At 37.7% G+C, this 26,646-nt stretch overlaps 1 protein-coding gene across 5 annotated transcripts; it reads left to right on the forward strand.

The window, feature by feature from the left end:
• On the forward strand, nucleotides 1-26,646 carry LOC145508191 (disintegrin and metalloproteinase domain-containing protein 20-like). 5 transcript variants are annotated; one of them, XR_014055442.1, is made up of 5 exons: nucleotides 1-152; nucleotides 4,443-4,608; nucleotides 10,470-10,657; nucleotides 22,332-22,557; nucleotides 26,168-26,646. XR_014055442.1 is itself a non-coding variant. In XM_081495565.1 (3 exons), exons 2-3 carry the CDS (start codon nucleotides 4,564-4,566, stop codon nucleotides 22,488-22,490), a joined length of 903 nt encoding a protein of 300 aa, XP_081351691.1. In that variant the 5' UTR covers nucleotides 1-152; nucleotides 4,443-4,563; the 3' UTR covers nucleotides 22,491-22,506. The 5 variants fall into 5 exon arrangements, 3 of the variants coding, with proteins under 3 accessions (XP_081351691.1, XP_081351689.1, XP_081351690.1); XR_014055443.1 differs by lacking the exon at nucleotides 10,470-10,657; XM_081495565.1 differs by lacking the exons at nucleotides 10,470-10,657; nucleotides 26,168-26,646 and having other exon boundaries at nucleotides 4,443-5,307; nucleotides 22,332-22,506.

Below are 26,646 nucleotides of genomic sequence, written 5' to 3' on the forward strand. Positions count from 1 at the left end.
AAACAATGAAGAGATGAAAGGGGAGAGATTTTTATTGGTTTTTGTCATGTAATGGTTCAACTTAAAAAATCTTTGTTCACAGACCTGAGTGGCACAAACTCTCACAAAGTTATAACTAGAAAATGCCATGGTAGCCAGTAATTCTACTTGTGGTAAGTCTTTCAAGAATTTAACCGTGAAGGGAAAAGTGCTAGAATTTGTGCATGTGTGAATTCATAAACACACATCCATTCAAACACAACATGATCCTTTGTGAATTTTTCAAAACTGGAGGGTTATCTATGACCTTTATTATGTCCTATTCTGCTCTATTCTACTTGGTTGAGAGTAAAAAAAACAGTGTAATAATGCATTTTTGCAACTTGGAAAATACTGAATTGGGCTGTAAATGAAAGTTAGAAGGCAGGTGATAATTATGATACCGAGATGACTGAATTTGATGAAGCTGTGGAAAAAATGATAAAACAAATCTATGAGATAACATGTGGCAGTCTAGGTTGAAGTGTGTGTGCTAGTATGGCACTGTACCACATTACTAGTGAAAGTGTTATATTCCCTCATGATCAGTGTCCCTAGAGTCCCTGACTAAGGAATATATAATGACTATAGTCCTTATTCTCATCCCATGTATTCCCATACATAGAATGTAGAGGTGAAAATTGCGAGGATTCTACTCACAATTTATAGGTTGGTGTCCTAAAAAAGATCCCATTTAAGGATCTTCCTTCATTATGAAGCCTTGATATTTTGTGAAATAGGCTCCTCTTTAGGACAAGAAAAGTATCCTAATACCTCAGGATCTCAGGTTACTTAAGTGATGAAAAAAAAAAAATACTCAATCTAAAAAGTTAAGTCCCCCACCAACTAGTTGCAACAATAAAGAACAGAAGTATCAAATTCTACATTAAACATACACAAAATAAAAAACTTGTGGTTTTATGGTTTAAAGTACTATTCTTTAAATTCAATAACTACTTGTGGAAATAAAGACAGTAGATTGCTAAGCTGAGTGTCCTAGGTGTTGAAGACAAAATTTAGAAAACTAGCATGTTAAGAAACAACATTACTATATCCAGGCAGAAAAGAAAATTAGCAAGTTAAACAATATTACTATATGCAGGCAAAAAAGCTCAATGTATTAAAAACAAAGTGTTGAAGAAAGTATCAGTTCATGATTTCATCATTTTAACTGAAGTATCAGGGATCTCAGGCTTCCCAGGTGGCTCAGTGGTAAAGAATCTGTCTACTAATGCAGGAGATGAAAAAGGATACAGGTTCAGTCCCTGTTTAGGAAGATCCCCTGTAGTAGAAAATGGCAACCCACTCCAATATTCTTGCCTGGGAAATCCCATGGACAGAGAAGCCTGGCGGGCTATAGTCCACAAAATGTCAAAGAGTTGGACATGACTCAGCACACAGCACATACACCAGGTACCTCATGCCAATTTTAGCCTGCCTTTTACTCATTAATTACCATAAACATACTCTGTAATTTACTTCCTGAGTAGTTTTTCTGTTTTTGTTAAGAGTGCAAAAGCAAGTGAAAAAATCTGAACTAGTTTGGGTTGAGGATCTTAGTCAACAGCAGTTGAATTGATGGGATCTAAAACAAGACTACAGTAGTAAAACGTAAAATAAAGGGCACTGAAAAGGGGAAATGATGAAAAGTTATCTTCATCCTTTATAAATCTGAGGAGTGAATTTTTATTAGGAGTAAGGTTATGGTTAACAGTTTAATAATATGTGGGAGTTAGGGCAGTCAAGGTGATATTAAGATACAGGTCATGTCCTTAAGTCAATGTCTAACCATTGTTGAAAATGAGCTGTGAAATTAAACTAGATGTTCACTCACTTGGTACCCAGAAGATAAGTGAAACTATTGGTGGATAATACCTTAGTAAATCAGATGCCCAGTTCTTTGAGGTTTGTGTAGGACTGATTTGAGAATTGGTGTAAGAGTAAGAATGTAATGTAAATAGTAGCTTAATGAGAGGCTTCCCGGGTGGTTCAGACAGTAAAGAATTTGCCTGCAATGAGGGAGACCTGGGTTCAACCCGTGGGTTGGAAAGATCCCCTGAAGGAGAGCATGGCAACCACTCCAGTATTCTTGCCTGCTACAGTCCATGGGGTCACAAAGAGTCAGACACAACTAAACGACCAAGCACAGCACAGCTTAATGAGATGGCTAGCTGTTTAGAGGTCTGAAAGTAGGTTTGATCATCAAAGCAAATTACTAACAAATGTCTAGTCTGTATGGCACATGGAGATTCTGAGAATGGAAATCTTCTCTGCTGGGCTACACATTGTCACCTTATCCTTTTGATTTAAAGGTTTAGCAGAATTAACTAGGAATAAGAGGCTTTCTGTGAAGAAGTGTGAGCACACAGGACATTATTTCTTCCTTTTATGAAATGAAAATCCCATAAATGACAGGAAAATGATTCCAGAGAAAGGAAGTCAAGGAACATAGAAACAAAATATTTTCTAATTAAGCAGAAATGACTACAGGATCTAGTAGATGTTAGGTCCTTCCTTAATCACACACCTTTCATTTTTATATTACCTAGTGTGGAAAGTAGACTGGATCAACCTGAATTAGAATCTTCAGAGCTAGCTTTTCTGTGTTTTTTTCAACTAGGCCAAGGGTTCTTACTGTAAACAATAGAATTACTTTAATGATCTGATAAAGACAGTGGATATTTCACTAGGTAAGTTAAAGCAAGCATTTTAAATATAAAGTAAGGAAAGCACTTTTAAAAAATCCAAATGTGCTATTTCCCCTAAAACCTCTGTTCAAATTAGAGCTCTAGACCAGTTAATAATCTTGATCTGTGTGTTCATTTATGTTTTCTATGTGTATACCATCATGTATGAACATTACATGTTTTTCAAATGCTTTATTCAAAGAAGAAAGCAGAAAATCAGTATTGCCAGCCAGGCATGTTATCAGATTTCATGCCAACAAATATGTGATGAGACATTTGTATTATGGAAATAATTTTAGATGGTATTTTCATATGGTATATGTAATATCTGTTTTTATTATGAAATAATACATTATGAGGTTGCACTCAGGAACTCAGTTCAGTCGCTTAGTCATGTCCGACTTTTTGCGACCCCATGAATCGCAGCATGCCAGGCCCCCCGTCCTTCACCAACTCCTGGAGTCCACCCAAACCCATGTCCATCGAGTTGATGATGCCATACAATCATCTTATCCTCTGTCATCCCCTTCTCCTCCTGCCCTCAATCTTTCCCAGCATCAGGGTCTTTTCCAATGAGTCAGCTCATCACATCAGGTGGCCAAAGTATTAGAGTTTCAGCTTCAACATCAGTCCTTCCAAAGAACACCCAGGACTGATCTCCTTTAGGATGGACTGGTTGGATCTCCTTGCATTCCAAGGGACCCTCAAGAGTCTTCTCCAACACCACAGTTCAAAAGCATCAATTCTTCAGCACTCAGCTTTCTTTATAATCCAATTCTCACATCCATACTTGACCACTCGGGAACTGATTATCTTAAAATCTTATAATGTGGAGACTTTGATGTCTTTGCCACTCTAAGACAATATTTCCTTACTCCAAGCTTTCCTCCTTCCTTTAAGGATCCACTGATTTCGTTTTTACTTCTGAAGGTTATTTTGCATTCAGTACGTTCCCATTTTCAATTGCTACCCTCTCAGCTACACTGATTTCCTTCCATTTTATAAGGGTACAGGTTTTTAAATGCTGTTCTTCTTAATAGTAGAATAGAATGTAAATACATTTGAGTAACATCCATCAACAACCCAACATATTCCCCCTCCCAAGACCACCTTGGTCTACTGGTCATTGAATTAGGTAGCATTACAATAGATCCTCAAAGTTGTGAAAGTTAGCGATGTTGGACTCCTGCAATTTCATAGATTTAGATGAAGAGAAATGCAGGGGACTTAGGACAAATAATAACTTGTTACATGGAAATACATTATATGGACAATGAGAAAAAATAATATCTGTGAATAATATTTATATCTCTCCTGAGTATTATGATTAAATAATTCTTACTTGTAAGTAAAAGGAAGACCTATATTTTATTATCATAACATCCAAATGTGTAACACAAGACTCCTTTATCAGAATATGATATTCATTCACCTTCCCATTAAGACTCTTTTGTGTTATATATTGTGGAAATGTTTGCACGTATTAATAGATATAAAGAACTGTATCACGAATCACTATGTGCCCTTCCTCTAGATTCAACAAGTGTCACCAGAGGCCAGTCACCATTTTTGTTTACTCACGCAGTCTCACTCTGCCTCACCATTACTTAAGAGCATGTCAGACATGTCTTAAGCCAAACTCTCATTCATCCTAACCTGTACCCTTCCTTTTTCCTCTATCTTGGTTTGCTCATAACTCATACCCAGTCCCTGTTCTACTTATTTTTTTTCTTTTAGTGCTGCTGCTTTGACTGCATGACTTTGCCAGAAAACAAACTAAAAGTTAACATTGAATACATCAGCTCAGACGGAGGAGACTGAACATTGATGTATCCTGTCCTGCCCTCTTTTTCTACCAATGGCTAAATATGATGGCTCTGTGATAGGTGGTGGTGAGTTCCTGGTGCGTATGAAGGTTACTCTCCTGCTTCTCTGGCTGAAAGTATTCCTCTTCCTTCCTGAATGGCCCCAGGTTGGGCACTCCCAAAGACTTGGTCCCCCAGAAGTGGTGATTCCCCTGAGGGTAACACCCACTGACAGAGGCATGAAGCTTCAAGGCTGGTTCTCTTACAAACTGCATTTTGGGGGCCAGAGACATGTTGTTCATATAAAGGTCAAGAAGAATTTTTTGTCTAAAAACTTCCCAGTGTTCACCTATGCAGACAAGGGTGTTCTCCTGGAAGACCAACCTTTTGTCCAGGATGACTGTTATTATCGTGGTTATGTGGAGGGGGACCCAGAGTCTCTGGTTTCCCTCAATAACTGCTTCGGGGGTTTTCAAGGAATGTTACAGACAAATGACATTGTTTATGAAATTGAACCCAAAAAGTTTTCTACTGCATTTGAACATCTAATATATAAGCTAGACAATGAGGAGACAAAATTTTCATACATTAGATGTGGGTTAACAGATGAAGAAATAGCAGGACAATTGAAGTTTCAAGAAAGCATTAATCCCACTTTGATGCAAAGTGAATATACAGGCTGGTGGACCCACGAGTATTTTCTTGAAGTTGCAGTGGTCGTAGATCACACTCGATATCTTTATCATGAAAGTAATTCTTCGCTTGTGCAGAAAGAAGTGTTCCTTGTTTTAAATGAAGTAAGTGACCTTATTAAATCACTGGATCTTGAGTTACTTTTCAAGGGAATGGAGATATGGACTGAAGAAAGCCTTATTGAAGTAGAAAATATTGAAAATGCCTTGGGTAACTTTTGCAAATGGAAGCAAAAGGGCTTCCATAATCGTGTGCCCCATGATCTGGCACATATTTTTGTAAAAAAGGATTATGGTGACACACTTGGCTTAGCTTATGTTGGAACAGTGTGTTTACGTCCTTTTAGCTGTGGAATTGAGAGTTTCCAAACTGATAAAATTTTTGATTTATCGTATATTGTGACTCATGAGATGGGTCATAATTTGGGTATGGCGCATGATGATCCCAAAACGTGTAAATGTGGAAGAGCAAAGTGCATATTGTTTCCATTTGTAGCAACAACAACTAAATTCAGCAACTGCAGCTATGCTTATTATTGGAACCTTGGTAATAAGAGACACTGTTTGTACATGTCACCAGGTCCACATACACTCATCAGGGAGACACGTTGTGGGAACAGTGTGGTTGAAGAAGGAGAAGAGTGTGACTGTGGATCCTTACAGATGTGTAAGACTGATCCCTGTTGTCAGTTAAACTGCACTATAACAGCTGGTGTCAACTGTGCATTTGGGCTTTGTTGCCGTAACTGCCTATTCAGGCAATCAGGCACCGTGTGTAGGAAAGTAGAAAATGAATGTGATCTTCCAGAGTGGTGCAATGGGACATCCTATCAGTGTCCAGGAGATGTGTACATGCAGGATGGGACCGCCTGCACAGGAGGTGGTTACTGCTATGAAAAGAGATGCAATGATCGCAATGAACAGTGTAGGAAAATCTTTGGCAAAGAGGCCAAGAATGCAAATGTGAGTTGCTACAAGGAAGTGAATACCCGAGGTGACCGTTTTGGTAACTGCGGTATCACAGCCACCTCATACATAAAATGCAACGTGTCAGACAGCCTGTGTGGGAGGATTCAGTGTGAGAACGTGAAAGAAATTCCCCTAATGAGAGATCACGCTACTCTGCATTGGACTAAATTCAATAATAACACTTGCTGGGGTACGGACTACCACCTCGGGATAAGAACACCTGATATTGGTGAAGTGAAAGATGGTACAAAGTGTGGTCCCGGAAACATCTGCGTCAGAAGGAAGTGTGTCTCTTTTTCCACTGTTCCACGTTCCTGCTCACCTCAGCTCTGCTCTTTGAGGGGAGTCTGCAACAACAGACAGCACTGCCACTGCAACTCCGAGTGGGACCCTCCCTACTGCCAGAAAAAAGGCAGAGGAGGCAGTATGGACAGTGGCCCACCCCCTGGCGCCAAAACAGAAGAAAGGGTGCAAAAGAGTAACCCGCTACCATATTTACTGATTCCTTTTTTGTTTCTACTACTATGTCTGTTGCTTTTGCTTTTCATGAGACCAAAAAAAAAAGATGATAAAGCAAAGAAGCCTGTTCCACCTAAAACTGAGGAAAATTAGAAATATGTTATGGCTTCACCTAGGATGTAAGCACAGAATATTCTAACTTTACCTAAGGAAGAAACACAGAATGTGCCTACTGAAAAAATAGCAAAGAAGGAAAAACCAATAGCTCCTATTTCAAGAGACTACCAAAGCCTGATGATCTTTCCCAAGTATTAAGTTGTAATCTCCTGGAAGTAACAATGTTATAACATTTGTCCTAGATCATTGGCAGAAAATTCCAACTTTTTCTAATCATTTGGGACCATAAACAACCAGTAAACACAAAATTTACTAACCCCTAGCCTATTTCTACTTTCCCTTATTTTAAGCAATTTTAAGTGGTCAATTTTTATGGAATTATTCTCTTTGTGTGTCTTGAGCAAAGACAGTCTGTGGATGGTGTTTGTGTGTGTGTCTGATTTACTGTTCCTCTATCCCAATGCCCTTCCTCTCTGTACTCTGGCCTTGTGACACAAGGACTGGGAACCTACAAATTACATGTCTGATATGCCAATCCTCTTCTATTCCTTTCTGTCAATGGCAGGAACTAGAGAAAGATTTGAAACCTGGGGAAAATTTGATTTGTGATCATGTCAGAATTGTCTCATTAACAGCTTTCGCCTTAGCATCAACCATAATTTCTGCTATATACATATTTGGTTACACTCAGAACCAACAAGACTATAAGTCTCAGACAGACTGGCACTGCTACCAAGCATCGTAGCCTCACGGTTTTGAGTCCCAGGTCTAAATCTTCACCAAATCCCTGAGTTTCCGATATCAGGTGGGCTAACCCTCTCCTCCAGGATCACATTCTAGACCCATGGGAACTACTGCAAAGATCCCAAGAATACTATCCCTTCCCTTTGATTTCTACTGTTAAAAGGGAATTTAATTTTATTTTTAATTTTGGCTGTTCTACTTCAGTTTAAGATTCTCCATCTGGTCTTAAATATTCATTTTTATTCTATGCCTTTACTGATATTCAGATTGGCCTTTTCTACAGCTAGTATTTGTTCAAAATGTGCTTGCCTTCCAGTAGCCAATGAGAGTTTTGCCGTTTTTTAATAAATTTCATTGTGGCCTGGAAATGTTTCAAGTCTGCCCATACCATACTCTCATTGTTCTAAGTGGGTAGTTACTCCTTAGCACATGTGCATAGCCTTCTAGATACACACTGATGACTCTGACCCCAGGTGGAATTTTCTTAGCTGTGCCCTTCTTTGGTCTCATTGTTACATTTCTGGGGAACTGCCATTATGTTTGTAGCTATTAGATTCATAAAGCTGGCAGTCCACTTTCAAATGCTGGACACCAAACCTCCACTATTTGAAACAATGAAAGAAAGTTGAACGTGTTAGTCGCTCAGTCATGTCTGACTCTCTGGGACCCCATGGACTGTAGCCTGCCACTCTACTCTGTCCATGGGATTTCCCAGGCAAGAATACTGGAGTGGGTAGCCATTTACTTCAAGGGATCTTCCTGACCCAGGGAACGAACATGGATTTCCTGCATTGCAGGCAGATTCTTTACCCTCTGAGCCACCATCAGTTCAGTTCAGTTGCTCAGTCATGTCCAACTCTTTGTGACCCCATGAATTGCAGCATGCCAGGCCTCCCTGTCCATCACTAACTCCTGCAGTCCACCCAAACCCATGTCCATCTAGTCGATGATGTCATCCAGCCATCTCATCCTCTGTCGTCCCCTTCTCCTCCTACCTCAATCTTTCCCAGCATCAGGGTCTTTTCCAGTGAGTCAGCTCTTCACATCAGGTGGCCAAAATATTGGAGTTTCAGCTTCAACATCAGTCCTTCCAATGAACACCCAGGACTGACCTCCTTTAGGATGGGCTGGTTGGATCTCCTTGCAGTCCAAGGGACTCTCAAGAGTCTTCTCCAACACCACAGTTCAAAAGCATCAATTTTTCAGCGCTCAGCTTTCTTTATAGTCCAAATCTCACATTCATACATGACCCCTGGAAAAACCATAGCCTTGACTAGACAGACCTTTGTTGGCAAAGTAATGTCTCTGCTTTTTAATATGCTCTCTAGGTTGGTCATAACTTTCCTTCCAAGGAGTAAGCGTCTTTTAATTTCATTGCTGCAATCACCATCTGCAGTGAGCCACCATAGCAGATATTTAAACATATGAAAAAATTACTAAGAAACTTGGGTGGGATGGGTCATTTTAAGTAAAAATATAAATGAATAATATAAATTTATAAAAAGTAAACATCTGATTGACAAAATGAAATTAATAACAAATGTATTATTTTCCCTACATTTTACCCAAAGACAGCAGTCCTCACAGGTAAACTGCTGAGTGTTTAACGTTAAGGAACAGATCTCAATTATTAACATGCAGAAATCACTTTATAGGATAAAACTAAAGGATAAGGTATTTAACTAATATTATGCATCTAGTAAAATTCTGGACAAAAACAATACAAGAAAGAAATACTGACTTCATGTACAGAGATTGAACAAAAATAACAAATAACAAGTATATCAAATTCAGCAAAAATGAGGAAATAACATCTTAAGCAGAAGGAAGAAAATAACATTTTCATAAAGTAGGGTTTATTTTTTTAAAGACAAGGGTAGTTTATATAGTTTCTTACTGGATATTAAAAAAATAAAACGTATGCTCATCGCAGCACATGCAGAAAAAGCGTTAAATAACATTTAAACTCTATTGAAAATGAAAAGTGTTTCATAGCCAGGTAGGAATAAAAGCAAGCTTTCCTAACCTAATCATAAATATCATTGAAAAATTAATAATTGAATATTCTTTAAAATGAACTTTTTGAAGTTCTCAGTGAAACTGGGAATAAATCAGTGTTGTTCTTTGTCACCACTTACGTTAACTTTTAAATTGTTATTGAGGTATAGTTGATTTGCAATCTATTAGTTTCAGCTGTACAGCAAAGTAAATGTCATTACTTGTATTAACTTTTTATTTCAGGACCCAGAAAAATTAGATTGAGAATTAAAAACTATGGAACTGAAAAATAAACATAAAAACTGCCATTAAATGTAGCTTACATGAATTTCTACATATAAAATTCTACTATAAACATTCTAAAAGCTAAGAAGAAAGTTTAGAAAACACAAAATATTTTAAACAATAAGTAAAGGATTCTTGCAAGTCAATACAAATGACAATTGCAAATTGGTTGTCATATATATTAAAAATCAGTGAGTAGAGAAACGAACATTGTTCGTGGAATGGAAATATAGGAGATGTATACATTTTCTGATAAGTTGAAATAATTTCGTCATTTTCAAAGGAATTACTTCTACTGAGATTTCAAGTAATTATTTGACCAGGGTAATAAGCAACATAAAATTATGTTTACTGGAAAAAATCGCAAAGAAGTAATTATAATTTGGAGTGATATTAAAATAACTTATTTGCATCAGCCTGGTTTCCACCGCAAAATAGAAAAACTCCTCTACTACATTAAAAAGGAAGATTTAATACTGGGAATTGGTTGATTACAAAATTCACACTAAGGGCTAAAGAGACTCTAAGCTTGAGTATGAGAGGTTTCATGGACCATAATCATAAAGCTGAGTCCTCCTGTGAAACAGAACCAAGAGGTGATACAAATATGAGTGAACCAGAAAAGAAGTGAATGGTATTCTTGAGACAGAGACAATAAGTGGAATACTTGAACTCTTTTTTTTTTTTTGAGGTAGGCCTACCTTCAGAGTGGAAGTGAAACAGCAGCTCTCCTCAGAACTCAGCCCACCAGTTTCCCACAGGAAGCTACATTTCCTGCTCTCCAGTTCACATGCTCCTTGATGACAGAGCTCAGAATTGGTCACCGGAGTATGGAGGCTGAGAGGCCCCAAAATCTGTAGTCAGAAAACTGGAAAACCAAAAAGTAAGTGAAAGAGCCATAGACAGGGGTAACTTCCAGTTGGGAGCCCAACTGGCTTGAGAACAGAAAAGACCTGGTATCTCAATTCCATGAGGAAGGAAAGTGGCCTCAAAAAGAAATAGCAAATATCCCATCTGCCTGTTGTCTCTATCTTTGAGTACTATTCATTCCTTTTCTAAGTCACTTACAATCTCACCTTGATAGTCTGTGTTCTAAGTATCAAATTATAAAGTTCACCAACACCAATTTGCCATATCTCAAAGTAAGAGAGAAAAGCAACGAGGAAAAAATGATAATGCTGCTTAATTTATAATATATACAAGGATATATAACATAGATGCTATGTATGTGTATTAGGATGACAGAAATTTCTTGTTTCCATTTCTTGTTCTCTTTGCCTTCAGCTGATGTCTCTTTTGGCCAGGACCTCTACATGATGGGTGACTCACTTGGAACTTTTTAAATAGCCACTTTCTGCCTGATGAAACAGTAGAATTAATTTTATTCCATACTTCTCCGTATGTTACTGAACAATGCAAGTCCAAATGCCTGACACACAGTGAGGCCAAACAATGCTAAAACACTGGAGTTTGGAAGAGAGAAAGGTTTATTACAGGGCCATGTAAACAGATGGGTGGCTCATGCTCTAAGAACCCCAAAATTACTGAAAGCTTCCATCAAAGCCCTTTTAAAAGCAAAAAAGGTGAGGGACGGATGAGGTTAATTGTTGCAAATCTCCTAGTTTAGATCCTTTGTTCTTGAGGTCAGGTCATGGTCAGGTAACGATGTTTCTGTAAATCTCTACCAAATGAATGTTGTTCTCTGACTTGACAAGAAAGGGCAAGGCCCCAAGGTACAACTTTCACCCTCCAAGGTCCTGGTCCTGGCTAAGAGGAGACAGAACTCCGTTGGCAGCTCCCTCAGGGCCTGGTCCCCAGACTCCACCCAGCTGTCATCTCTAAAGAAGTCAGGCTCCCAACCCAGCTGGCTCTCTGGCTCCTCAGGCCACCCAAAGCGGGAGACTAGGTCTCACAGACTGAGACCTAGCAGTCTGCCGCTGCTATTAGGTTGCAGAGACTAGAATGGGGGAGAGGTTCATTGCTGCCCCAAGCCTGGGCTGAGGCTAGTGGGTGACCTTGGTGAGGGCTCTGAAGCCCTGCAGGACACAGCTCCAAACCTGTTCTCTGGGGCCCCCAGCTCATCTGCTGGCCCAAGGCTGGGTGACCTGAAGGGCCTGGGAGGGAAGGCCAGGATCCCCCTCTTACCTCATTCTCCACCTCACGACCACCACTCCACTGTTGTCTGAATCCCCTCACTGATTGTGGTTTCTTAACAGTTGGTTGCTTGTGGGCAGGGCCCACTGCTGCACTGCCCAATGGCTGAGCAGGACCCACTGCCTGGTAACAGGGTGCAGAGCAATGATGCACGGCAATGACTGCTGTGCTAAAGGCTGAGCTCACTGTGTTCTGTTACACTTCAGTGCACATCTTTTTATTATTATGAGTGATAAAATGGGGAGATCATGTAAAGCATTTTTGGTGAACACTGAGATATGGAGGTTGTGTTAAACAAGAACTAAACTAGCTACTTTTACAGAATTCAATTTTTACTAGAAAGAACAACCAACTAACAATAGTTATTCAGTTCTAGTTATCTGGAGGGTATTTTCTTTTAAAATGAACAAAGCCTATCATGACAGCAACTGACAGTTATTTTTGTTAATGATAACATTTAAGGTTTCAAATATTAGGATTTTGGAAAAGTTGGAACCACCACGTTTTCCAACACAATGTCTTTCCTGATGAGATTGGCTGTGACTTTTTAAATTTTTTTTCTTTTTTTATTGAAATGTATCATATGTGGAAGCTTTTCATTACTTAGTAATTTTCCAAAGTGGTAAAATATTCATCCAAAATGTAAGATATGCCAATAAATTTTAAAAGTAAAGGGATAAAATTATTATTGATATGCTTTCAGTTTCATTGACTGCAGCTAACATTTAAGAAACTACCATTTGTTGAGTTTTGAAACAGTACTTGACAAAAATATCCATAATTATCCAAAAATATTGATACTCTTCTCTTTTCCAAATGCATTTTTATTTCTGTGAGGCTAGATTTTGTTCATATACTTTAACCAGTAAATCACATGGCAATAAATTAAATTCAAACATCAGATATAAGAACCCATTCAACATCTCTTTTATTAAACCTGACATTAAAAATTGTCACTTTTCTCTTTACATTTTTGCTTTGGAAAATATAATTGTTCTTCATTAAGTATATTAACATGTAATGTTTTATTACTATCATTTAAAATTAGCTAATACATGCTTTTTAATTCCTTCCTTTTAATTTTTATACAGTGAATATAAACATATATACCCAGTGTTCTCAAATACTTTAATTTCATATTATTTAATATAACTTAATGACTCTATCAGTAAGGATTACATTCAGCTATAAATAATACAGAGCTGAAAATAGTGACTGAAAGAAGACATAGGTTAAATTTCTCTTTCATGAAATATTGGGGATTAAGCAATGGAGAGTTAGTATAAAGTACCCAAAGTATTTTAAGACTGGCCTTACCAGGTAAAGCTCATGGTTGAGAAATCATTATGATCCAATATGGAATTCCAGCTATTAATTTCTATTCCCAGCATCACCTTGAAAAAATGAGGAGAAAAACACCAAACATACATACTAGCTATCTTTTAAGAAAGTCAATCAAAAACTATCACAGTTTGCTTCCTCCTCTGTCTCATCGTCAGGATACAGTTAATACATGGCCAGCTGTATGTGGCTGCTTGGAGGCTGAAAAACCTAGAGTTCACTCTGGAAAGCTATATGTATACAACCCAGACATTTGGGGGGTTAGTAATGGTATGCAAGAAAAGGGTTCAAATAGCAAGTTAAAACTCTGTTCTTTCCCTAATTTGCTACATGATCTGTTTCTTATTACTTAAACTTTCTGAAAGACTTTCCCTCAGCACTGCTGTTGGGCCCTACTCTCAGGCCTTCCTCTCAGGTTAATAATATTACCTACCTACTGGTATTAACAGTATGGTAATACTTGGAAAGAGCTTAGAAAACTGTATAGTATGTTTTATTCACTATTTGTGCCTAGTCGCTCAGTCATATCTGACTCTTTGCAACCCCACAGACTCTAGTCCAGCAGGCTCCTCTGCCCATGGGATTCTCCAGGCAAGAATATTGGAATGGGTTGCCATTTCCTTTTCCAATTCACTATTTAAGTATTGTTATGCTTGAATATGGCTTCCCTCATGGCTCAGAGGTAAAGAATCTACCTGCACTGCAGGAGACGCAGGTTCAGTCCCTGGGTTGGGAAGATTTTCTGGAGAAGCAAATGGCAACTGGCTCCAGTATTCTTGCCTGGGAAATCCCATGGACAGAGGAGCCTGGTGGTCTATAGTCCATGGGGTCGCAAAAGAGTTGGACATGACTTAGCGACTAAAACAGCAACTTTCTTAAATATAGGCAAGTTTTATTACTACATGCAAAGGACATGTTTTAAGAATTTTAAATACTATGATGTTCTTGGAGTACTTCAGGATAACCTAGATGACTAAAATTCATGATATTCCCTACATATCATTTTTTTCTTATTGAAAAATCGGTTAATACACATTCTAATGCATTTAGGGAAAAGAGTAAGGTAAAAATTTCCAGTTATAATATGTAAGAGAAATGACTTTGGGAAACACACATCTAATGTAGAGTTTTTGCTGTGGACTGTAAGATATAAAAAATCTCTGTTAATTCTTATGGATTATTTCAGATAGTTTCTATTTGTCATTTAAAATAAAGCAAACAAAAGATCATACATCATGACCAAGTGGGCTTTATCCCAGGGATGCAAGGATTTTTCAATATCCACAAATCAATCAGTGTAATACACCACATAAACAAATTGAAAAATAAAACCATATGATTATTTCAATAGATGCAGAGAAAGCCTTTGACAAAATTCAACATCCACTTATGATAAAAAAAAAAAAAGCAGGAATAGAAGGAACATACCTCAACATAAAAAAAGCTATATATGACAAACACATGGCAAACATTATCCTAAATGGGGAAAAACTGAAAGCATTTCCCCTAAACTCAAAATGGATTGAAGATCTAAACGTAAGACCAGAAACAATAAAACTCCTAGAGGAAAACATAGGCAAAACACTCTCCAACATAAATCACAGCAGGATCCTCCATGATCCACCTCCCAGAATATTGGAAATAAAAGCAAAAATAAACAAATAGGACCTAATTAAAATTAAAGGCTTTTGCACAACAAAGGAAACTGGAAACTATAAGCAAGGTGAAAAGACAGCCTTCAGAATGGGAGAAAATGATAGCAAATGAAGCAACAGACAAACAACTAATCTCAAAACTATACAAGCAACTCCAGCAGCTCAATTTCAGAAAAATAAATGACCCAATCAAAAAGTGGGTCAAAGAACTAAACAGACATTTCTCCAAAGAAGACATACAGATGGCTAACAAACACATGAAAAGATGCTCAACATCACTCATTATCAGAGAAATGCAAATCAAAACCACAATGAGGTACCATTTCACGCCCATCAGAATGGCTGCTATCCCAAGACTGCAAGCAATAAATGCTGGAGAGGGTGTGGAGAAAAGGGAACCCTCTTACACTGCTGGTGGGAATGCAAACTAGTACAGCCACTATGGAGAACAGTGTGGAGATTCCTCAAAAAACTGGAAATAGAACTGCCATATGACCCAGCAATCCCACTACTGGGCATACACACCCAGGAAACCAGACTTGAAAGAGACACGTGTACCCTAATGTTCATCGCAGCACTGTTTATAATAGCCAGGACACGGAAGCAGCCTAGATGCCCATCAGCAGATGAATGGATAAGGAAGCTGTGGTACATATACACAATGGAATATTACTCAGCCATTAAAAAGAATACATTCGAATCAGTTCTAATGAGGTAGATGAAACTGGAGCCTATTATACAGAGTGAAGTAAGTCAGAATGAAAAACACCAATACAGTATACTAACACATATATATGGTATTTAGTCAATCGGTAAAGATAACCCTGTATGCAAGACATCAAAAGAGACACAGATAAATAGAACAGTATTATGGACTCTATGGGAGAGGGAGAGGGCGGGATGATATGGGAGAATGGCATGGAAGCATGTAAATTATCATATGTGAAACGAATCACCGGTCCAGGTTCAATGCATGATACAGGGTGCTCGGGGCTGGTGCACTGGGATGACCCGGAGGGATGGGACAGAGAGGGAGGTGGAAGGAGGGTTCTGGAAGGGGAAAACATGTACACCCATGGTGGATTCATGTCAATGTATGGCAAAACAAATACAATATTGTTAAGTTAAAAAATAGAAAATAAACTAATTTTAAAAAATAAATAAATAAATGGAGCAAACATTCAACACCATCCTAGCCTGATGGAATGAATAGGGCATCAGTATGCTAGATCTGGGAGTTCTACATTCTTAAACTATAAGAATGTATAACAATTCTTAAACTTAAATCTATAAGGACAGGCAAAGTATGATGCGGACATGATCAGAAGCTAAGGGAATATAAATTTCAGGAAAACTGCTACTGTCAGAAAATGTCAGAGACTGTCCCTCAGGAGTAACATAGTTTTCCTTGCCATTTCAATATTCTTACAGTGTAGTACAGAAAATATATCATTAGTTTTCAAACCACGCTTGGACAAAAATTGACAGAAAGTGTTCTTGCAACTCTTAGGTTTAATTTCAGTAAGAATATCACGACAGATGTACAGAACAAATATATGGATACCAAGGGGGAAAAGGGAGATAGGATGAAATGGAAGGTTGGGATTGACACACATACAATATTGATACTATGTATAAAATAGATAACTAATGAGAACTCACTGTATAGTATAGGGAGCTCTACCTAATGCACTAAGGTGACCTAAATGGGAAATCCAAAAGGGAGGATATATGTGTATGTATGGCTGATTCATTTTGCTGTTCAGTAGAAACCAGTACATTGTAAAGCAACTAAATATGCCAATAAAAATTAATTTAACAAAACAAATAAAAAAAGAAAACCACTCTTGGGTTAATTTCATTTCTCTCTGTATTTATTTTTTAATGTCAGCCTATTCCCCTGGACTACTAAATCTAGAATGAATATCAAAAATCTGTTAAATCCTCAGACAATGTTGGGAAATTTTGTGATTGTTGTTGTTATGTGGTTTGGGTTTTTTTTTTTAACCTTAGCCGTGATGAAACTGACCTGATTAAATCATCCTGAAGTGTTCTTGCAACTCTTAGGTTTAATTTCAGTAAGAATGTCACGGCACTCTAAAAAATTATCAATTGAAAAATACATTATTTTTAAATTATTTTCAAAAGTGCATTCTCTATCTCCTAAAGCACAAATCATTATAATATATCAAAATAACAAACATGGATATTTTAACTGGGTTTGTGGATGTAAAAATCAGTGATTAGTTATGAATTTGGTTGAAATATCATAACAAAGTTTATTTTCACACATGTCCTAGGGGTACATCATATCCTTTTTCTGCCAACTGGCTACTATATATATTCATAAGAAACTGCGTAACTTGAAGTTTTTTCCAAACAATATATATTTAAATAACATATTTTTGATTTGAGATTTAGCTTTTACTAAGAGAGCTAATATGGGCTTCCCCGGTGGCCCAGTGGTAAAGAATCTGCCTGCAATGCAGGAGGCACAGGTTCATTCTCTGGGTTGGGAAGATCCCCCAGAGGAGGGAATGGCAACCAACTCCAGTATTCTTTCCTGGAGAGCTCCATGGGCAGAGGAGCCTGGCAGGCTACTATCCATGGGGTCGCAAAGAGTCGGACACAGCTGAAGCAACTTAACACACATGCACACAAGAGAGCTAGTATTACTTATTTCTTCACCTCAGAATCTGTCCTATTTACTATTAAAAACCGCCTGAAACATATTATGATCTGTATGGCATCTTAATCTTGTCATGTTCCATACTTAAGTTATAATTAGTTTAAAAATGGACTTCAGTCAGTCTGTAAAGTATCAGAGAAACACTTTTATCTGATAGGCCTTAATTTTGTCTGTTGTTAAGTCAATAGAAGTCTATTATAATTTGTTTTTGTATAGGCTCAGCTCAACAAACTAAAAATATCATTCCTAGTTTCAAGTAATATTTAATGACACACAAATAGGTTAAAATAAGTGAAGGTAAATATCACTTTCTAAACTGAAATTTGAAAAAATCTGAAATGAGAATATCACCATCAGTGATATTCTCAAGTGGTGATATTCTCATTTCAGACTTAGCTCTCTTAAATGAGATCATTGTAACATCTTGTTCAGGCAATATTATGAACATTGGCACTTGGTGAGATAGCCTGTCTTCTGACAGGCCATCTCGCAGTAGGAATGCTTAATTTGATGCTTGTATCAGCAGAATAAACACAATAATGATGTCACCTATCATTCGCAAATGACTTTACACAGGATGACCTTCCACAGTAGGCTAAAACAAAAACATTTTAAAGGCTCAATGAGTGCTATTTAATCATATTGGCTAATGAACACTATAAATTACAGAGCCAAGGCAAATATGGAAATCAGACTTTTAACATGTAACAGAATATTGAAAACTAAGAAAATTTTAGATAAGTGGATTTGTTGGGGATTTTTTTTACTGAGATCCTTTATATACATGGCTACAAAGAGGGTACCACTGAGCTATCTTTGAACACAAAATCTGATATTGGCAGTAGCAGAGACTAAACATAAAGGTCTTTATGCAGATTAAAATATTATAACTGGTAGAAAATATAAACATCTAATTGTTATTAAATATCAACCAAATTAATTAAATTTCCTTAAGAGTGAGCAATGTCAAAGATTATAGACACTAAATACTTTACATTCTGTAATAAAAGTTTTAATGTTCTCTTGATTCTCTTCATCTACAAAGGTAGTTTTCCATGTCCAACCTTAGTTTGAACAAAATAATCAGGTCATAAATGATGCCAAGCTAAGGAAAAGTAGTCAAAACAAATCCCAAAATGTTTAATTAGCATGTTGGCTCACTAAATCAAGACCCCAAGTAACCTATTGAACTTCATTGTACAAACAACTCACTTAAACAATCACTTCTATAAGCTACCTGCTCAAGTTTATCCTAACTTTATGTCTGCACACACTGGTGAATGAAGAATAAGTCCTAGATAGCTTCAGATAGTAACATTTATAATTGCGTGGTGGTGGTTTAGTCGCTAAGTCATGTCTGACTCTTGTGACCCCACGGACTGTAGCCCGCCAGGCTCCTCTGTCCGTGGGATTTTCCAGGCAAGAATACTGGAGTGGATTGCCATTTCCTTCTCCAGGGGATATTCCCTACCCAGGAATCAAACCCAGGTCTCCTGCATTGCAGGCAGATTCTTTACCGACTGAGCTCTGAGGGAAGCCCCTTTATAATTGCATCTGTCCCTGTAAAAGGTGGGGGCATTCATAATACTCAGATAACTGAGATCCCTTTTCCCAGAGGTTTTTTTTCTCTAGAGGAAGTTCAGTTCAGTTCAGTCGCTCAGTCGTATCTGACTCTTTGTGACCCCATGGACTGCAGCACACCAGGCCTCCCTGTCCATCACCAGCTCCCAGAGTTTACTCAAACTCATGTCCATTGAGTCAGTGATGCCATCCAAACATCTCATCCTCTGTCATCCCCTTCTCTTCCTGCCTTCAATCTTTCCCATCATCAGGGTCTTCTCAAATGAGTCAGTTCTTCACATCAGGTGGCCAAAGGATTGGAGTTTCAGCTTCAACATCAGTCCTTCAGTGAATATTCAGAATTGATTTCCTTTAGGATGGGCTGGTTGAATCTCCTTGCTGCCCAAGGGGCTCTCAAGAGTCTTCTCCAACACCATAGTTCAAAAGTATCAATTCTTCGGTGCTCAGCTTTCTTTGTAGTCCAACTCACATCCATACATAGCTACTGGAAAAACCATAACCTTGACTAGACAGACCTTTGTTGGCAAAGTAATGTCTCTGTTTTTTAATATGTTGTCTAAGTTGGTCATAACTTTCCTTCCAAGGAGTAAGCGTCTTTTAATTTCATGGCTGCAATCACCATCAGCAGTGATTTTGGAGCCCCCAAAAATAAAGTCTGCCACGGTTTCCACTGTTTCTCCATCTATTTGCCATGAAGTGATGGGACTAGGTGCCATGATCTTAGTTTTCTGAATGTTGAGCTTTAAGCCAACTTTTTCACTCTCCTCTTTCACTTTCATCAAGAGAAACAGGTCCCAAAACTCCAGAATCTAATGCTCCACAATCTAATGATCTGAGGTGGAGCTGATGTAATAGTAATAATAGAAACAAAGTGCACAAAAAATGCAATACACTGGAATCATCTCGAAACTATCCCCCTTGTCCTGGTCTGTGGAAAAATTACCTTGCAAAAAACCCATCCTTGGTGCCAAAAAGGTCAGGGACCGCTGCTCTAGAGTAGTGAACAATTTTCAAACGTCTTATAGCACAAACTACTTAAATAACTTAGCAAGGCAATTTGAGCCAGGCCTAAGGAGTCAGCTTAGTCCCAGAGGAATAAGTCAAATGCTTTTTTCTAGCCATTCTTCAGAGGGCAGCTCTTCCAAAGGGAAAAACCAAAGGCTGAAAAGCTAGTACAGTTTCAGTTTAAGCAATCCCTTCCTGAAGAAACTGGGTCCAAGGCATTTTCAGCCAGCTTTGGTTGAAAGAGTATGATCTCAAAATCAGACCTAAGCGCCAAACGAGGACTTGCATACAGAACAGGGGTCTTCATCGGACAAACCCTTAAACGGAATTCGAATAAAGCCTGAGAGCTTTGAGAGGGTAACAGGCAGGAAGGCCAGGGGTCTCCAAATGGAGGAAATAGGCTGCAAGTGTCAGACATTTTTTATCTCTCTCTTAAGCGGCAGGAGGAAACAACTAGTGTTATATTTTTTCCCCTTCTGGATACAAAGAGGTGTCTCTTAAAATGACACCTGGTTCCACCTGAATTTAACTTTTTTCAAACCTTGAGCTAACCAATGCGTTTTTCTTATGGAAATGTTTGTCTTAAGCTATGTTAATGTACTATGTATTTACCCTAGACTCTGTCTTCAAGTCAGTTAGACATGACTTGAAAAACCAGTATGTTATACTCATACATTGTTCTCCTAATCTATGTTAATGAAACTATATATTTGTATGGAAATCTGCCTTTCTTCAAGATTTATGTCAATTGTTTTATGGCCCCGGGATAACTCACTTGGTGCCAATGTTATCTCAAAATGCATGCTGTGGGTGAGGGGCCTGGTGCCATTTTCTGAGTTTTGAGACATTTCCTTTCTTTAATTAGCAGACTGCCAGTAGCTATATAACATCTGGCTAAAGACTAGCAGGGGGGATACTCTTTTGCCTCCTTCTGATGTCTATGTTAGAAGCTTTCTCTATCTCTTTTATACTTTAATAAAACTTTATTACACAAAAGCTCTAAGCGATCAAGCCTCATCTCTGGCCCCAGATTGAATTCTTCTCCTCTGGAGGCCAAGAATTCCAGAGTCTTTCGTGATTCAGCAACAACCTTTCAGCTTCAAAAGCAGAGACGGTGTGAGCTCTCAGATCCAGGAGAAAGATACACCTTCAAATTCCAGTATGGCAGGAAAAGCAGTGAGCAACTGTGGGCTCAACTTGGAGTACCACACTTGTTAGTTCACTGTCAGAGTCTTCTCTGGGTCCCGTTAAAGGAGGAAACAGACAGAACAGGCTCCATCTTGAAAGCAGGATTCCGTCTTGGGCTGGACTGTGGACTTTGAGCTATATGCCCAGTATCTATGGAAATGACATACCAACTGGAAAACCAGACCCCCCAGATGGAAGAGCCCCAAGGCTCGTACCTAGACTCTCTGTAGCCTAAAAGAATATCCTAATTATCTGTGTACTGAATAGAATCATAAATTCTATTATGCTTATTGGGGTATGACCACAAGCCTATTGATAATTGTCCACTGTTAACTACCTAGGCTTAAGGCATATGAATCAAGGGTTAACTTTGATTGTATCTTTCTTTTCCTTTGTTCAGACTAGTTTCAGGGAATTTGGGGAAGTGGGTTTGGGCACGGATATTTAGGGTATATAAGGGTTTCACAAAAATTGGTCAGGGTCCTTGGCTAAGAGGAGACTCTGCCTTGGGCCCGCCGGTGTGATAAACTGCATTCCACTATCTGCATTGTCCTTCTGAGTGAGTTTGTTTCCCGGAACGCGTGGCTACAACACCATACGGGCCACCAAAATGTTTACCTGAAACAAACAGACTGCCAGATATTTCCTCAGGAAAAATGAGTATATCAGGGATTAGCAGAGACTTGAAGTTTGGGGTCTGTAACGATGGTGAACTACATTCAAGTCCCCACACAGCAAGGGAAGGACAAGACTTTTACAGAGAGGAAAAGGAATTGGGGAGAGCTGTAGTTAACAAAGAGCCCTTGACTTCTCAGTGAGCCTTTGCCAGCAAAGAGAGGTCTCTCTTCCTGTTGGGCTCTGCTATGTAGCAGGACAGGAGAGCTCCCCTTTCTGGTCTCCCAACTCTATTTAATTGAGGTTTCTGTTCATTAATTTTTTTATAGGTCTTTAAATCTAGAAGCTTAAATGCCCATATGCAATTAGACATGTTACTGGCCAGAAGTAAGAAGATCCGATCTACATCCCCAGCTCTACACAGTATCTCACAGTGCAGCACAGGACAAGCCTTCTATTGCTCTGATCTTTCATGCTCTCTACAATAAAACAGAATTAATGGTCTTTATGACCCTTTGTTCCTCTTCAGAATGACATGACATGTAATGGGATATGGTAAGTAGATGTGCCTGACTATTGTAAAATGGTTGAAAAGGGATAACTTCAGTAAAAAATAATCTTTAAAGTTTTTAACTATGGTCTCCAAATTGTTATGAATATACTCTGAGGTTCGATCAAGATTCTTGCCTCATCAAGAGGCCACATTTTGCCCCACATGGTCCTGCTGTCTGGCCATGTGTAACTGGATCAAAGTCCAGGGTAAACTCAAATACAGTGAATCCTCTAAATGTGAAACACATGGAGATTTTTGTAGACAATAAGGAAGCACAGAAGTAGACAGGCACAGAAAACAGGAAATAGTAAACAGAAACTGGCAGCATTCCAGAAAGAGTACGTAGGAAAAATAAGATGAACTCTACGATATCAGAGGCTAGGCTGGATTTCCATTCAAATTTTGGTATCTGCTAAACAACATTTGTTTCTATCCCAGCATTATTCTAATAGGAAAGAAAGGGTATGAGAGACTTAGGATTCAAAAAGGCAACTAAGTGAAATAAGATGGGTTCATTTCAAAAGAAACTTTTTAACTGCCAGTACACTCACTCTAAAGATTAGAGCTTTCATCTTTAGTCACAACAGTCTCTCACAGTAGCCGATATTAATTCCTTTTCTATTATAGTTCTTTAGTGCTGAACTCACAATTTGCAAGTTACTCAAATCATGTGTTTTCAGCAAAATGGATCAGTATAGTTTCAAATTAATGATTTAATTGAAATTACTTCTGCCCCCAGTGATTCCCATCCCTGCAAACATGGAGAACTCATGCATTGGGAGACCTTATCAATTGACCTGGAATACTAAATGAGGACACATTTCTCAAAAATTTAATTTTAAGAACTTGTAAGTTAATAAAACAGATTCCACACTTCTCTTGACAATAGAAAAAATAACATAAGAATACAGGTCCATAGTGTGCTTGTAATTTTAAGTTAGTGTCTTTCCCAGAGCTAACTCTTAAGAAATAATTACATGCTGTAGCACTTTGTTTTCTTTTTTTTTGACAAAAGCTATTGTCAAGGACATCAGCATCCACTGAAGATCTTCTTGTTTACAAACAATTGGCGGTGTTTAAGTACCTCCATTGCATAAATATGAAACTATTTTAACACCCTCTTACTGGAACAGCACAGACATTTCTGTCTTTAAGTCTTCTCCTTCCTACAATCTGTCCACAAGCGCTGACTTTCAAAGCAAGAATTCACAGTCTAATCAAAATAACTGGGTTTCTGTAGCAAATGGATAATTCCACCTAGCAAAGAGATACACAGAGCAAAAGACATGACTGAATGTAATATATCACCAAAGATCACAATTAGGAAGAAATCATTGTGATATTCATTTTTAAAGTACAATTATTCACATAAACTCAAACTTATAAATCCTCTGGTTTGTGACAACAAAGAGAAGTCCTCAGATCAAATATTACTGCTGTGTGTCTCGGTATATCTAGGAATTCTCTTCAAGTATCATATTTTTCTGTTCTTATTTTCAATTCATAACATGTAAGTACATAGATAACTTAACATTTATAAAATACAGAAATATGGAAAGTCTCTTGCCACAGCATATATTTTTGAACAAAGCATGACTTCTATAATAAAACAGCATTTCTTAATCCCTGATAACATCCCATCTTTATATTTCTCAATATTTACAAAAGGTAGACAGATGATCAACAGCTATAAAATGCCCCTGTCCCACTAGTGTAATAGATCCAAGGTAGAATTTCCCTTTTAATCAAATCAGAGCACAAAATTTTAGCATAATCAAGTTTTTTGGTTTTCATATTTTTACTACAGATTTGCATTTTGTGATTCCTTTCCCACTTTACAATTTTTGCCAGAATTTTTCAATTTTATTTATTTACTTAAAGAAACTAATGCTCCCCTCAAGTTGGTTGGATCTTTTGTTTACATAACTAACTGTTAAACTCAGGAAGTTATACAATTCTTACACATTTCTAGAACATATCTCTTACACATCTCCTAGAAGAGAAATTGTAAGCACTAACGTTAAAATCTCCATTTCTAATAAGATTTTCATTTTCATGCTGAATACCTTAGGCCTGTTGAGGTTTCCTTGTAAACTCACAAATTAAACAGTCTACCATAGAGCTTATGTTGTCATTGTGTGTTCATACATACATTTACATCCTTCTAGCAGTGACTATTCAATGAAAATATGAATAAACTAGATGAATACAATTTTCCCACTGCCATTTGCTGTGTGATGTTCTAGAAATAGTAAAGTATTCACCCAAAAATTCTCTGAGTTTGAATTTTGCTATTTTCACTTTTGGAGGTAAGTTCTTTGCCATTCTTGTTTAAACACAGTTTTGACTTTCTAAAAGTATACAAAATATTTCAGAAATAAATTACATTTACTTGTAGCCATTTCATGCTACAAGAATAACTCTAATTATTTCTTCTCAGTAGTTAAAAATCCTTTCAACAGCTGGCTGAGAAAAATCAATTGCATGTTGATCTCAATGTTTCATTCTGGTATCCATTTATGGATTACACTTCAAAAGAATGTGCTCATAATGAAGAAAAACCATACCAGTGTCTAGATTTATTCTTTCAGCTGATACTTAATTAAGCAAAACAAAGTCAATATTCATATATTTTCATCACTGAGGAAGAAAAACAATTATAAAGCAGCCCCAGAGAAGAAGGCATGATTCTGTATACATCAATGTCAGCTGTGCACTAATTAGCTGTTTTATATCTGGCAAATATACTCTTCTTCTAAACTTTAGTTCATCTTTAAAGAAAGTCACGCTGGACTGTATCTTTTCAAAAAAAAAAGAAAGAAAGAAAAACTTCCGAGTTTAATACCATGTATTCTAAGTCAGAAAACTGAAGAGCATAAACCCAATTTGAACACTCTGAAAACATGTCATATAAAATAAGCCTGAACAGCCTGATCCACTGCAAATGATTCAATTTACATAATGAGGCAGGGAAAGTAACTCTGGAGGCTTAGTCACACACTGTTTATTTACATGGAGATCAAGGATTTCCTGCTGCCCTTTGAAGAAATGGAAAGAGATTGCTGGTTATAAAATTCTGTAAGAAAATTCTATAAATCTTTCTTGATTCAACATGTGGTTTTATACATAGCTAAAGTAAAATCAGTTTATGAAGTATATGTTTAGCAATGTCTGGACAGGTAACTTAGGTGTCTGGGCTACAGAAATACATGTCTAACTTTACTGTCTTTCCACTGACTTCCTGATCTCAGAGAAAAGATTTTAGTTTTCAGTGTGTTTTTCAATGGTTGCATCCTGAGACAGAGCCCTCCCTCTCATACACTCTGATCTTCCTCCAAGACTTTAGAATATCAGTCTGAAACAGGTAATTCTGAGCTTTCAGTCAGTTAGCTGTCCACTACAAATCCCTATTCTCCTTCAGCAGAGTAGGGCTATGTCTACAAAGTGACTGCTCAGCCCATCTGCATTTCCCAGCTCCTCTTCTGGGGGAATTGTATTGTGGCCACATAACTAAATCTGGCCAGTGGACTGTGAATCCAGTTACATGTTACACTTATGACATGGTTAAGAAGAGCATTTGCCTCATCCATCCTCTGTTTTTCTTTTTGCCAGCTAAGAGCAAAGGACTGCAATGTTTCAGGAGATGGCAAAATCATGAGAGAGAAAGAAGCTGACTTTCTGAACTACCATGTGAAAGGCAGACCTTACACATCCCAGAGGACTATCCTATGAGAAATTAAGAACTACTATGTTACACCAAGGACAGGCAGAGTGCTGGGCCTTTTTTTTTTTTTTTAACAGCACTTAAGACTTCCTTGATTCAAACATTATAGGCAGACACTTGAGGATACACTTTTCTTATTAAAAGAAACCCCAATTGATAGTTATTTTCATTTTGCACATAAGTTATCCTATAGAGATCTTCCTTATATAACATTAATTAAAGAATGTAAAAATACCAGCCCTATCCTCCTGTTGAAATGTATTTATTCAATATTATACCTATGGCTTAATTTGCTATGTTCAGTTGAGCCATGATGGCTCTGTACAGGGATAACACCTTGGACAGAAATAAAAATAACTTTGAAAAA

The sequence above is a fragment of the Giraffa tippelskirchi genome, chromosome 1 (assembly GCF_054371585.1).
Source record: "Giraffa tippelskirchi isolate mGirTip1 chromosome 1, T2T-mGirTip1v1.2.pri, whole genome shotgun sequence".
NCBI classification, from domain to species: Eukaryota; Metazoa; Chordata; class Mammalia; order Artiodactyla; family Giraffidae; genus Giraffa; species Giraffa tippelskirchi.